This window comes from Panthera tigris, chromosome D1 (genome assembly GCF_018350195.1).
Source record: "Panthera tigris isolate Pti1 chromosome D1, P.tigris_Pti1_mat1.1, whole genome shotgun sequence".
Classification (NCBI taxonomy): Eukaryota; Metazoa; Chordata; class Mammalia; order Carnivora; family Felidae; genus Panthera; species Panthera tigris.
Window position 1 is genome coordinate 86,907,715 of NC_056669.1, and position 12,302 is coordinate 86,920,016.

At 44.8% G+C, this 12,302-nt stretch overlaps 1 protein-coding gene across 1 annotated transcript in view; it reads left to right on the plus strand.

Moving 5' to 3' along the window:
• The window catches only part of KIAA1549L (KIAA1549 like), a 266,784-nt gene that overhangs the window by 191,548 nt on the left and 62,934 nt on the right, over positions 1 to 12,302 (plus strand). The window contains exon 12 of the mRNA XM_042958831.1: positions 5,054 to 5,244. Coding sequence (XP_042814765.1) covers positions 5,054 to 5,244 — 191 coding nt within the window. The remainder of the gene's footprint in view (positions 1 to 5,053; positions 5,245 to 12,302) is intronic.

The following is a 12,302-nucleotide window of genomic DNA, read 5'->3' on the forward strand; positions in this document are numbered from 1 at the left end:
ACTCTGTGTTACAGATTAAGCCAAAATTTTATTAATTTGCTAAGGTGAGTTGGGCAGCACACGATTTCAGTGTACCTTCTGGCTTGAAAGCTGTTTGGAGCTGAAAGAGATTCATGTTTGTGGGTTGTCATAGCCCCTTTTATGTTCCTACCTGGTGAATTGTGCTTGAAGAGATACGTGGCCGATGTTGAAAATCAAGCCAATTTATGTTCCAGGAGAAGACTGAATTCACTTGTGTGTGGTAGCTCTGGTTGTTTTCTCCCTCAATGAGGCTGAGCTCCGCACTTTGATTTGCAAAGCTCCTTTATCACAGGAAGCCAGCGGGGTGGAACTGCCTCTTTGTTACCGCAGTCCTTCTGCCCTCGCAACCCAGGGACACTGCAGTGTTGGAGAGGAGAGAGCTGCCCGCGTCGCATCTCACACCGTGTGTGTGTGACCAGAATTCATTTAATGCCAAGGAAAGAGGCGGAATGAAAAAGTTAGCCTTCGTGACCACTCCATAGCGTGGGAGGATGGTCTCCTAGTCTCCAGGGACATCACCGCGTCTTTAGAATGCAGACGGCAGTGCCACAGGACATTCCCGGGGATCCCTGCTGAGTCTCAGTAATAGACTTGACAGGCTAAGAGGAGCTGAGTGCAGCCGTCCTGGGAGCTGAGGCCAGGGCGTGCACGCCCGTACCCTTCTTCGGAGACAAGGTACCATAGACGTGACCCTGTTACCATGGTTGTCAGCTGGGCTTCTGTAGGTAGTGTTGAGAAAATGATAAACGCAGGAGGGCCAGGTGTCAGGGCTCTCGTGAGCTTCTTTCTTCCTGGTTCATTTCTCTTTACTCTTTGTCATTGGATTCACAGCCTTTGCCCAGTGTTTCCCTTCATATAATTGATGAGAACACAGCTTCCTGGAGCAGGCAGCCTTACAGGACAGTAGGTAGGGCCACATCCAGATGCAGGATGGAGCATGGAGGGCCCACAATGGTTGGCATGACCATCTGCCCGGGACAGGTCAGTCACCCCCTGAAGGTGCCCAGCTGTTTCCTCTTTTTCACAGACCGTGTGGCCTGTATTTAACCTCTTTGTGCCTCAGTTTTCCCATCTGTGAAATGGGGATGATAACAGTGTTTACTTATAGGTTGTTGTGAGGATTGATTTTCGTAAGTTACTTTGAGCTGTGCCTGGCACATAAATATTACATACAAGTTGGCCTTCATTAGTATAAAGGTCCTTTTTTTCTTAAAAGGTCTGGATAGCATGTCTACCTTTGAAATTGTTGAGGATTATTTTGATTTTCTAATTTTACAAAACTCGTTGAAGCAGCTATAGATACTTCATTATGTCTTAATAGTATCAGGGGTCACGAGGGTGTGTCCAATGGCAATTAATTTCAGGTGATTTTCAAACTGAAGACTGAAAGACCACTACCCATCAGTCAGAAGAGTGAGGGACTGGTCTTGAGTCTTTCACCACTTAGCTGTGCCATCTTGGGCAAGTCACTGGACTTCTCTGAGCTTTTGTGTTCTTGCCTGTTAAACGAAGACTATGATGTTTGCCCTGCTTCCTCAGAGGGTGTTTGTGAGCACAAAATGAGGTGTCAGTGTTTTGAAGGCTGTCAGGACTGAGCATATGTGAGAACTGTTATTATTAACCTAATAACAGTGGCCACCCTTGAAGCCTGTCCTTCCTTAATATCTCTGTTTCTGCTCACTCACCATCAACCCAGTCCCCTGAAGTATCTAGCAGGTAACTTCAACACAGTGTGAAGGGTGAGGTGCCAAATCCAGGCCGAGTGGGGGCAAGAGGGAGAGGACCAGAGCCAGCTTGCTGTCCTTACTAGGTTCTTGGGAAGCCTTAGCTGCCATCGGAGACTCTCAGTTCCTCACAGACAGGCCAGTAGTCTCAACATGGGAGCCAGGCCAAGTACGGTAGCAGATGCCCACCCAAGATGGTAGGCTGCAGGATGAGGGGAAAGGCCATGGGAGGAATCATCAGGCAGTGCTCAGATGTCCTGGCTCTGCATCACGCAGACCTGGGTGCAAATCCTGACCCCACCCCCGACCAGCTGGGTGAGCCTGAGGAAGTTGCTTAAGCTCTCCAACCCTCAGTTTATTTATCTTTAAAATGGAGAATCATAATAATGCCACCCCCTTGAACTGCAGTGCGGATGAAATGTCATAATTGACATCATGCATTCAGCACTGTACCAGTCATACCAAATAAGGCTGAAACTGTGAATGCCTTGAGGGCATGGACTGGCTATTATTCATCCTCATATATCCAGCACCAGGCACAGTCTGAGGCAAAAGCCAGTGCTCAGTAACTATAGTTGGCACTATGCTGAATAGGCTAATGGGGGCATGGGAGGATTATGGAAAAGGTACCAACAGGAAGCGTGGCTGAGCAGGTGGGTCCAGCCAGACTGCAAAGGGCCTTAAATGCCTTGCTGAAGACTTTGAGTGCCGTGAAACACTTTTTAAATTTTTTTCTTAATGTTTATTTATTTTTGAAAGACAGAGTGTGAGCAGGGGAGGGGCAGAGAGAGAGAGACAGAATCTGAAGCAATCTCCAGGCTCTGAGCCATCAGCACAGATCCCGATGTGGGACTAGAACCCACGAACTGCGAGATCGTGATCTGAGCCGAAGTCAGATGCTTGACCAACTGAGCCACCCAGGTGCCCCAAAACATTTTTTTAAGTAGGCTTTGCACCCAGCGCAGAGCCGAATGCAGGGCTTAAACCCAACACCCTGAGATCAAGACCTGGGCTGAGATCAAGAGTCAGATGCTTAACTAACTGGGCCACTCAGGCGCTCCCGATGAGAGACTTTTAATGGCGGAGTACATGACTTGATGTGGTTTTCAGGAAGATAACTTTGGAAGCTGGTCAAAGGAACTGAATGGAAGCCACAAGACCAAGCAGGAGACAATGAAACAGTGGACCTGGGGAGAAAAGCTCAGCTTCTAGAAACATTTCAGGTGAATCCAATTGGTGACCATTGGTTGGAGGAGCTGGCAATTCCTTAGTCTAGGAACATGACCAGGTTGTTCGCAGGCTCCATTCTGTTTCATGTGGCACCACAGGAGGGAGGAATTGAACAGACAAACACTGTTTCAGAAGCACGTTCCCGGATCCTGGCACGGAATGTCCATGGTCACCATTTGGGTCAGAGTGTGTGTCTCAGTGAAGAGGAAGGGCTGAGCACACTTTCCAGAGTGAGTTTTCCTGGGAATTGGGGGAACTGTCCATGGCAGAACTACAGACAGCTTGAAATAAGGAAGCTTTGCTGGATTTAGCAATAAAACTCCATCTTGTCCTGAGATGTGGTAGTAAGATTTGATAGGCTGGACCACAGTCCTAGACCATTCCATTTGGCTGGAGCCTCTCTGTTACATTTCTTAGCTAAATTCACTGCTGAAGGAGGGGCTTCTCTCCATGTCAAGTTCCAATGAAACACACATGGTGGAGGTAGAGTTTCTTCCCCAAATTTTCTTTTCTTTTCTCTTCTTTTTTAAGTAGGCTCCATGCCCAACATGGAGCCCAATGCAGGGCTTAAACGCATGACTCTGAGATTAAGACCTGAGGTGAGACTGTGGGATGTTTAACGGACCGAGCCACCCAGGCACCCCTCATCTCCAAATTTTCCTGAAAAGAATCACTGATTTCTATTTCACCTGGTCTATGATTTAATGGGAGGCTAACAATATTAACTATTATCGATTGAGCACTTACAACGTACCAAGCACTTCACTAAATGCTGAACATTTACCTACTTAATCCACGCAGCATCTCTTTGAGGGTGGTTAAATCACTTCCACATACTTACACATTTGATCCTGTTTACCCTGCTATGATCTCCATTTTATAGGTGAGGAAACTGATGTGCCAAGAATTTCAGTGTCTTGCCCAAGGTCACCTAGCTAATACATGGGAGAACCAGGATTGGAACCCAGGCAGTCTGCTTTTGGAGCTGGTGCTCTCCACCACCCCACTGTCCTGCCTTAAATCTGTGTTGTGCTGCTCTGGTGTGTAAAGAGAATAGAGACACTCCCAGAAGTTGTTAAAATACACCTCTTGGTTTTTTATTGCCCCACTAATAGATGTCTACTGGGCTTTGTTCACAGCTGCCCTATTCACTTGGGATTTCAGACATTGTGCAATAAAAGCCTTGCTAATTACCCACTAATGAATCATAGGAGAGCCATAGGTCTGGATTTGAGTGATTCCATAAATTCCATTTTATTATTAATGATTGTACTGCTTCACATGTGGAAGCATGTTTCTCTCCCTCTGTTTTCAGAGCTGTGATTCCCCTTTAATACTCAGGTGTGGCCTAGGTACCTCAGATCTGATTATCTTCATTTCTCAGATGAGAAAATTGAGGTTCAGAATTCCAGGGACTTGGCAAAGTCACACACCCCTTACTATGCATAAGGCCATGTGAATGTAGGGTTCAGGGATGACGAGATGTTCCTAGGCAGGAGATGATACAGGACCTATTTCATATAATAATTAAGAGTCTCTAGCAGTATCCAGTAACTTAAAATTGGTCATTTAAAATTCTTTGGGGTGCCTGGGTGGCTCAGTCGGTTAAGCCTCTGACTTTGGCTCAGGTCATGATCTCACGGTTTGTGGGTTCGAGCCCTGCGTCGGGCTCTGTGCTGACAGCTCGGAGCCTGGAGCCTGCTTCGGATCCTGTGTCTCCTCTCTCTGCCCTTCCCCCACTTGTGCTCTGATTCTGTCTCTCAAAAATAAATAAATGTATAAAAAAATTTTTTTTAATTCCTGGAAGAAGTTTGTTCTCACACACATATTTGCATCTTGTTTACACTATTCATTTTTCCAAGTAAGTCTTCCCCTTAGAGATTCTATAGCTAAGTGGAATTAGCACAGATTCTGATTTCGCAGATAGAAATTATGAGGGAGATTTGGGTTAACTCTCGTTCATCAGAAAGCTAAGTATGGTCCTGTCACATGCACTCTCCTGCCCATCTTCTCTTAAAGCCGTCATTAGAGTCACACTTTGCCAAAAACGTGACCACAAATCTGTTTCCTCTTTGCAGCCTGTGCAAGGCTTTGACTATGCCAAGCAGCACCTGGGCCAGCAAGGGGCGGATGAGGAGGTTGTCCCTGTGACTCAGGAAACGGTGGTCCTACCACTCCCTGTTAGAGATGCTCCTGCCTCTCAGGAAAGAGACATCGCCCAGGACGGAAGCACCATCAAGACGGCCAAGTCCACCGAAACCAGAAAGAGGTAGGCATGGGATCAACTTCTGCCTCTCCAAATCAAAAAGGGAAATCATTGATGGTGAGAGCAGTGGAAGCCTCAAGTTAATACCACTTTTCTCTTTAAAAATTCCCGCCTTCCGGGGCACCTTGGGTGGCTCAGTTGGTTGAGCATCCGACTTCGGCTCAGGTCATGATCTCACAGTTCGTGAGTTCAAGCCCCACATAGGACTTGCTGCTGTGAGGGCAGAGCCTGCTTTGGATCCTCTGCCCTCCTCTTTTTCTGCCCCTCCCCTGCTTCCACTCTCTGAAAAAATAAAATAAACATTTAAAAATAAATAAATAAATAAATAAATAAATAAATAAATAAATAAATAAATAAAAATAAAAATTCTCCCCTTCAGGGGTGCCTGGGTGGGTCAGTCGGTTGAGGATCCAACTCTCAATCTCGGCTCAGATCATGATCTCATAGTTTGTGGCTCTGAGCCCCACCTCAGGCTCTCTGCTGACAGTGTGGAGCCTGCTTAGGATTCTCTCTCTCTCTCTCTCTCTCTCTCTCTCTCTCTCTCTCTCTCTCTGCCCCTCCCCAGCTCATGCCCACTCTCTCTCCAAATAAATAAATAAACTAAAAAAAAAAAAACTCCCCTTGGGGTGCCTGGGTGGCTCAGTCAGTCAAGCATCTGACTTCAGCTCAGGTCATGATCTCACGGTTCATGAGTTTGAGCCCTACATCAGGCTCTGTACTGACAGCTCAGAGCCTGGAGCCTGCTTTGGATTCTGTGTCTCCCTCTCTCTGCCCCACCCCTGCTCACCTTTGTCTGTCTCTCTCTCTCAAAAATAAATGAACATTAAAAACAAAATCCCCTTCATGCTTGTTTTGAGTTTTTGAGGAGACTAAAGTAGGTGACAAGAATCACAATACTTGCTTCTCATGAGCTGTAATTCGTAAGGTTTTACATCACTGATCAGCCACAACAGTAGAAATTTTGCTTTCATATTTATTACAACAAATTTGGCACTGGCATCACACTTAGATTTTTTACCTTATTTTAAAAGCAGTGCCTTTGATTCAGTAGAGTTGTATTTTATCTGGCAGTTTTTCAGTAATGTATGGTTTTAGTTCAAAAACCATTTTTAGGAGCTTTTACCGTGAACAGAGCACTTTGACAGGCATTGGGAGGCCTACAGAAAGGTTTATGATTGGTTCCTGACCCCCAAGAATCTCATGATGGAGACACTGAGAGATAAATACCTGGAAACCAAGCATGATGTGCAGGTGCTCATAGAGGAGTCTGAACGAAGTACTATGGAAAAGAAAGGAAGAACTTAAATCTGATGAGGGAAAGGATTGGGGAGGAGCTTATGTTTTAGCTGGGCCTCGGAGGGTGAGTAGAGTGTCAGTAGTTGTGGAGAGATAATTCACATAATGGCAAATGTCCCTAGGGTTTAGAGTTCATAGTGGTTGGGATGCAGTAAGGATGAAACCAGAAGATAAGTGAAAATTGTGGAGGGTCTTAACCGCCAGGCTATGGAGTTTGACCTTTATTCTCTGGGTAGTGGGAAGCCACTAAAAGTTCTTTAGGAAGACAGTGATGTCCAGTCTGAATTTTAGAAAGACTGCTCCAGTGGCAGTGTGAATGATAGATGGAAGAGGTTAGGCTAGAGGCCAGGAGACTTGTTGTAAGGACTTTACAATAGTCTTATAAAGAGGTAATGAATTCTATGGCAAGGCTTGTTGGCTGGCCAAACCAACTGCCATTGCCAAGTCCCTTCTCCATTGCCTGAGACCACAATGGATGCTAGAAAAGCTACATCATCTCTGCCTCCTTTTTTCTCTCCCTCCCTTCACCTAATAGATACTAACTGATTGCTGTTTACCAGGCACTGGGGATACTGCAGGGAACAAGACAGAGTTCCTATTCTCACTGTGCTCACAATCTGGTGGGGAGAGATAGGCAATAAACTGAGAAATAGATACATAGTAAGTCAGGTGGTGATGCATTATGAAGAAGAAAACCAAAGCATGATAAGATAGAGCAATGGAAAGGGAGACATGCTGCTATTTTAGCTAGGAAGTCAGGGACGGCCTTTCTGATAAAGTGACACTTGAGAAAGACGTGTAAGCCTCAAAGCTATCTTGGAGAAGAATGTTCCAAGCAGATGGAACAGTGTGTGCAAAGCCCAGAGGAGGGAATCTCTTAAAATATTTAAAGAAGAGCAAGAAGGCCAAAGAGACCGATGTGAACTAGGGAGGAAGTAGTGGTGGATGAATCAGAGAAGTTGCCTGAATTTGATCATATTAGGCTTTTATCAATCAAAGTCGGGACTTGGAATTTCTTTTTTTTTTTTTTTAATTTTTTTAACGTTTATTTACTTTTGAGACAGAGAGAAACAGAGCATGAATGGGGGAGTGTCAGAGAGAGAGAGGGAGACACAGAATCTGAAACAGGCTCCAGGCTCCGAGCTGTCAGCACAGAGCCCGACACGGGGCTTGAACTCACGAACCGCGAGATCATGACCCGAGCCGAAGTCAGCCGCTCAACTGACTGAGCCACCCAGGCGCCCCAAGGGACTTGGAATTTCATCATGAGTAAAGATTGGAAGTCATTGGAGGGTTTTGAGAAGAACAGTGACATGATGTGACTTGCCATTTTAAAGGATCACTCTGGCTGCTGTATGGAAAACAGATGGTGTAGAAGTGGAATGGAAGCAGAGAGACAGTTAGGAGATTATAACAGTAGTCCAGGTGACGTAGATGGTGGTGTGGGCCAAGGCATGGTGGTGTGAGAAGTGATAGGGTTCTAGACATGTTTTGAAGGAAAAGCTGTAGTTAGCCTTGATTTGCTGATAGATTGTTGGGAGGAGTAGAAATAGAGAGGGATGAATTTGCCATTGGTTGTATGGGAGAGGACTAGAAGAGAAGAAATTTGTAGGGGATGATCATGAGTTTGGATGTGGGCATGTTAAGTTTGAGATGTCACTTAGACATTCAAGTGGAAGTGTTCAGAACTCAGCTAACTGTAGAAGTCTGGGGTTCAGAGGAGAGGTCCAGAGTAGAAATATAAATGAGGAGTTGTCAGTATTTAGTTAAGCTGTGACACTGGATGGGGTCACCTGGGAGAGTATAGATAGAAAAGAGACCCACGACCTGACCCCTGGAACACTACAATTATTAGAGGTCCAGGTGATGAAGGGGAATCAGCACAGGAGACCAAAAAGCATCAGGAAAAAAGCCCTGGGGAGGACAAAGCAAGAACAGAATCCAGGAAGCCAAGAGAAGGGAGTAGTTTGAAGGGGAAAGAAGGATTGTCTGTGTCAAATACACAAAGTTTGTGCTGGAGTCATGGAACAAGTCTCTGTTTTCCCTCCAGGAGCTCTTTGTACCTCAGAGGTACAGAGAAACAGAGGGTTGGATTTCAGCCTGGGTAGGAAAGAAGGTTGAGGGGATGTGGATGAGTTATCTATTGCTCCACAATAAGCTACTCCACAGCTTAGCAGCTTAAAATAGCAGCCTTTTATTTAGCTCCTGATTTTTGGTGGGTCAGAAGTTTGGGCTCAGCTCAGGAAGGTGGTGGTTCTGGGCTGAGATGGGCTTGGCTAATCTCAGCTGGGCTCACTCATGTGTCTGTAGTCAGGTGGTAGGTTGGCTAGGCTGGCTTGTTGGTGATAACCTTGTCTGGGGTGGCCAGGTAACTGGGGCTACATGGTCTCTCATCCTCCAGCAGGCCAGCTCTGGCTTTCTCGCAGGTTGTCTCACAGGGTGTTCCACGTACCGCAAGAAAACAAGCCCCCAGGGGCAACACTTCTCAAATCTTTGCTTGTGTCAAGTTCACTACTGTCCTGTTGGCCAAAATAAGACACATGGTCTAGTCCAGAGTCAGTGTGGGAGGAGGCTACCAAAGCTTGGTTACAGGGAGGTAAGAATAAATTGGGATCAGAACTGCAAGAGTCTGCCTCAGCATGAAGAGTTGAAACATATGAAGCAATAGATTATTTATCTGAGTTGACTGGCAAGTAGGATTACCTGCAGTAATTATTCTCATTATGATCTTTGCCAAATACAATACAGGCATGTTAAAAACATATTTATCACCTATTAGAGGACACTGAAAAGAGGTAAATAGAATTACTAAAATGAGAATATTAACATAACACTGCTGGGAAGAATAAAAATTATTTTCTACCCATTCTAGTTGAATGATTTAAATTATGTAAGGATTTCTTTAAAAATGATCTTTTCTTTTTTTAGAACAAGCATTTCTTCTTGAATTAGCAAGGAATCTACTTTTGGTAAACAAACTCAATTACTTACCCCCAGAATTTTATTAGGAAATGTGGACTTATGAAACAAATATAGATAAAGAAAACAGTGTCTGTGCAGCTGAATGATTTCTACATTTGCTTCATAATGTTACCATAATAACAGAAATTTACTAAGGGCTGTATCATTGCCAAAGCTATGCGAGAAACCTCACCTCTGTTCCAGTTCAGCTGACCATGGGAGTCCAATTCATTTGGGAAGATATTAAGATGCTGAAACCAAAACCAAACCCATGTTGCATTTATTTTTCTGGCTTTTCCGTCTTGCCACATCAGTCTCCTCATTCCTGCTGATTGTGGCCTGCATAACCTCTCAGAATGGGTCTGTTAGGTGATCCGAAAAGTTTTGCAAGTGAAAAATAGGAGAAACCAGTGATTTGATGGTCATTAAGGTATCTCAGTTTTTAAAAATGGTTTTCAAACTGAAATCTGAGGATTCAGCCACTCGCAGATAATCAGATAGGTGTTACAGGTCCTTTTCCTCTCACTAAGGCTCCTGGGGATGCTCTTTCATTGGCCTGTGACTGGGACTAATGGGCAAAGATAGAGAATCAACCTCATAGGGACAGCCATGGGCAATGGGTACTTTAATTCAGTGATTGGCCATAATTGTTCAGCAATTGATTAATCCCCACCTCCATGACTCTTCATCCGGACTCCATGTACACCCATATCCCCAGAAGGGGGGGAGGGGGACTGTGGAGTTCAGTAGCCTAAAACTATGGCCTCACAAGGGGCACTTTCTTGCTCTCAGAAACAGTTTTGTTACTGTCATGTGAGTGGACACATACACAAATCTCACCTTATGTTTTTGACCAGAAGTTTGGGTTGATGGCTCCATGTAAACATAAGTTCATAAGTGGATGAAAGAGTAAAGCAGAGTTGGAGTTTCTCCCCAGAAATGTGTTCATTCATACCTTTCCCTGGAGTTGAGAGGAACAACCAGAAAATTGCTTCAGGATCAAATGAAGGAAAGGCCCTGCAAATGATACAAACACTGTTAAGTATATCATGAACGTGAAAATGGGTTACAAGAAGCCTTTCTCCTTTCTTCCTTTCTGGACCTCAATGAAAGCCTGTTGTCCTAACAAAGCCAGTTGGAAAAGTAGGTGCCATTAACTGTGAGGTTCTGAAAACCATCCAAGGGCTTATGTCTTCTCTTTGTATGTATATTTGTATAGCCAGCACTCAGTGCTCAAATAGATGTTGGGTAAATTATATACACTTGATAAATTATCTGGGACACCTGGCTGGCTCAGTCAGTGGAGCATGTGACTCTTGATCTCAGGGTTGTGGGTCTGAACCCCATGTTGGGGGTTAGAAATTACTTTAAAAAGTAAAATCTTTAAAAAAAATTAATGCCTTATCTATATTTTCTCAAGCTGCATTCTTTGTATTTCTATCTTATGGTGAAGGAGATTTGGGGCCAAATAAACTGGGAAATGGTGGATTAAACAAAAGGAGATGATAGGACTGTTTATGATAGGACTGATGGAGCCTTTGATATGTTAATGTTCATTAGGCGCACCCAAAGAAGGAATATAATAGACAACATTTCCTAAACTTACACTTGTCTGTGGAACTTTGGCAAGGAATGTCTCATTTGGTTCTGTTGTTCTGTGGAACCCTCTGGGCAGATTTTGCATTATCCCATGGATGTGAGTGGGCACTGTCATTGGTCACGGTTTTAGGGTGCTGAAGTGTACTAAAGAGTACAGGACCGAGAATTCTCCATTCCCATAGGATGAAAAGGGAAAAGGGAGGGGAAGGAAAAAGAACATCTACAAAGATACATAGCTTCCACTTAAAAAGCTGCTTACTTGCTGGTCAAGTACTACGTGTTATTCCAGCCAATTTTCCATTGTAGGGGCCTTTAGGTTCCGAATTTGGACAATTGACAGAGAAGAATAAGAAGTTTGATGAGGCCTCTGGATATCTGCCTCCTGATTGTCTCCACAGAAGGGAAGGCAGTTGGACTTTATGATGATCCGAGACCTGAGGGAGCACGAACCTCAGCAGGGTCTCTAAGAGTCCGTTTCCCGCAGAGTTTCAGAAGATCAGAATCACCCCCCACCTAAGGGAAGGGGAGAAGGCCCTGTGGCTTGCCCTATGTAATGCCTGCCTCATCCGAGGACATTGTAGGACTCTGTAGACGCTCTGGTGTGGAGGAGAGCCCCTACCTGCAGGGGGAGCGCTGGTTTCCAGGACTGATTTGCCACTCGCCTTCACATTCCTCACTTGCTAAACAAGGGTGACAGTCACCAAACCAGTGTAATGATTCACTAACAGTTTTGAAAGCATTCTGCATAGTCTTTGGCACCTACTTGGTGCTTGTGATGGGGAGCCCTTGGACAGCATGGGTGGTGTCCTAGTATCTCTGTATACCAGTGTACCTGGCATAATGCCCAGCACAAAGCTGGTGCACATGACATATTTCCTGAAGAAATGAATAGCTGAAATTGGTAGTTTCAAGTGTAAGTGGTTACCAGTTAGCACAGTGAAAGAATGTGCGTGTGTGCACACATGCAGATATGTGTAAGACAGAATAACTCAGTGGTGGAGTGACTTAAGCTTTAGTGGTCAAAGTATATTCTGTAAAGGGAATAGGCAAAGAGAACCGTGTCTAATGCACGTCCCTGTAGATGTCACGTGAATCAAATGCTCTGCAACACTATCCAAAGTGCCGTGTTTTAAAAAGAGGGCATGCTTACAAACACCGTCACCGCCGTTTCCATAGTCACTGGGGGTTAATGGAACAGAGATGGG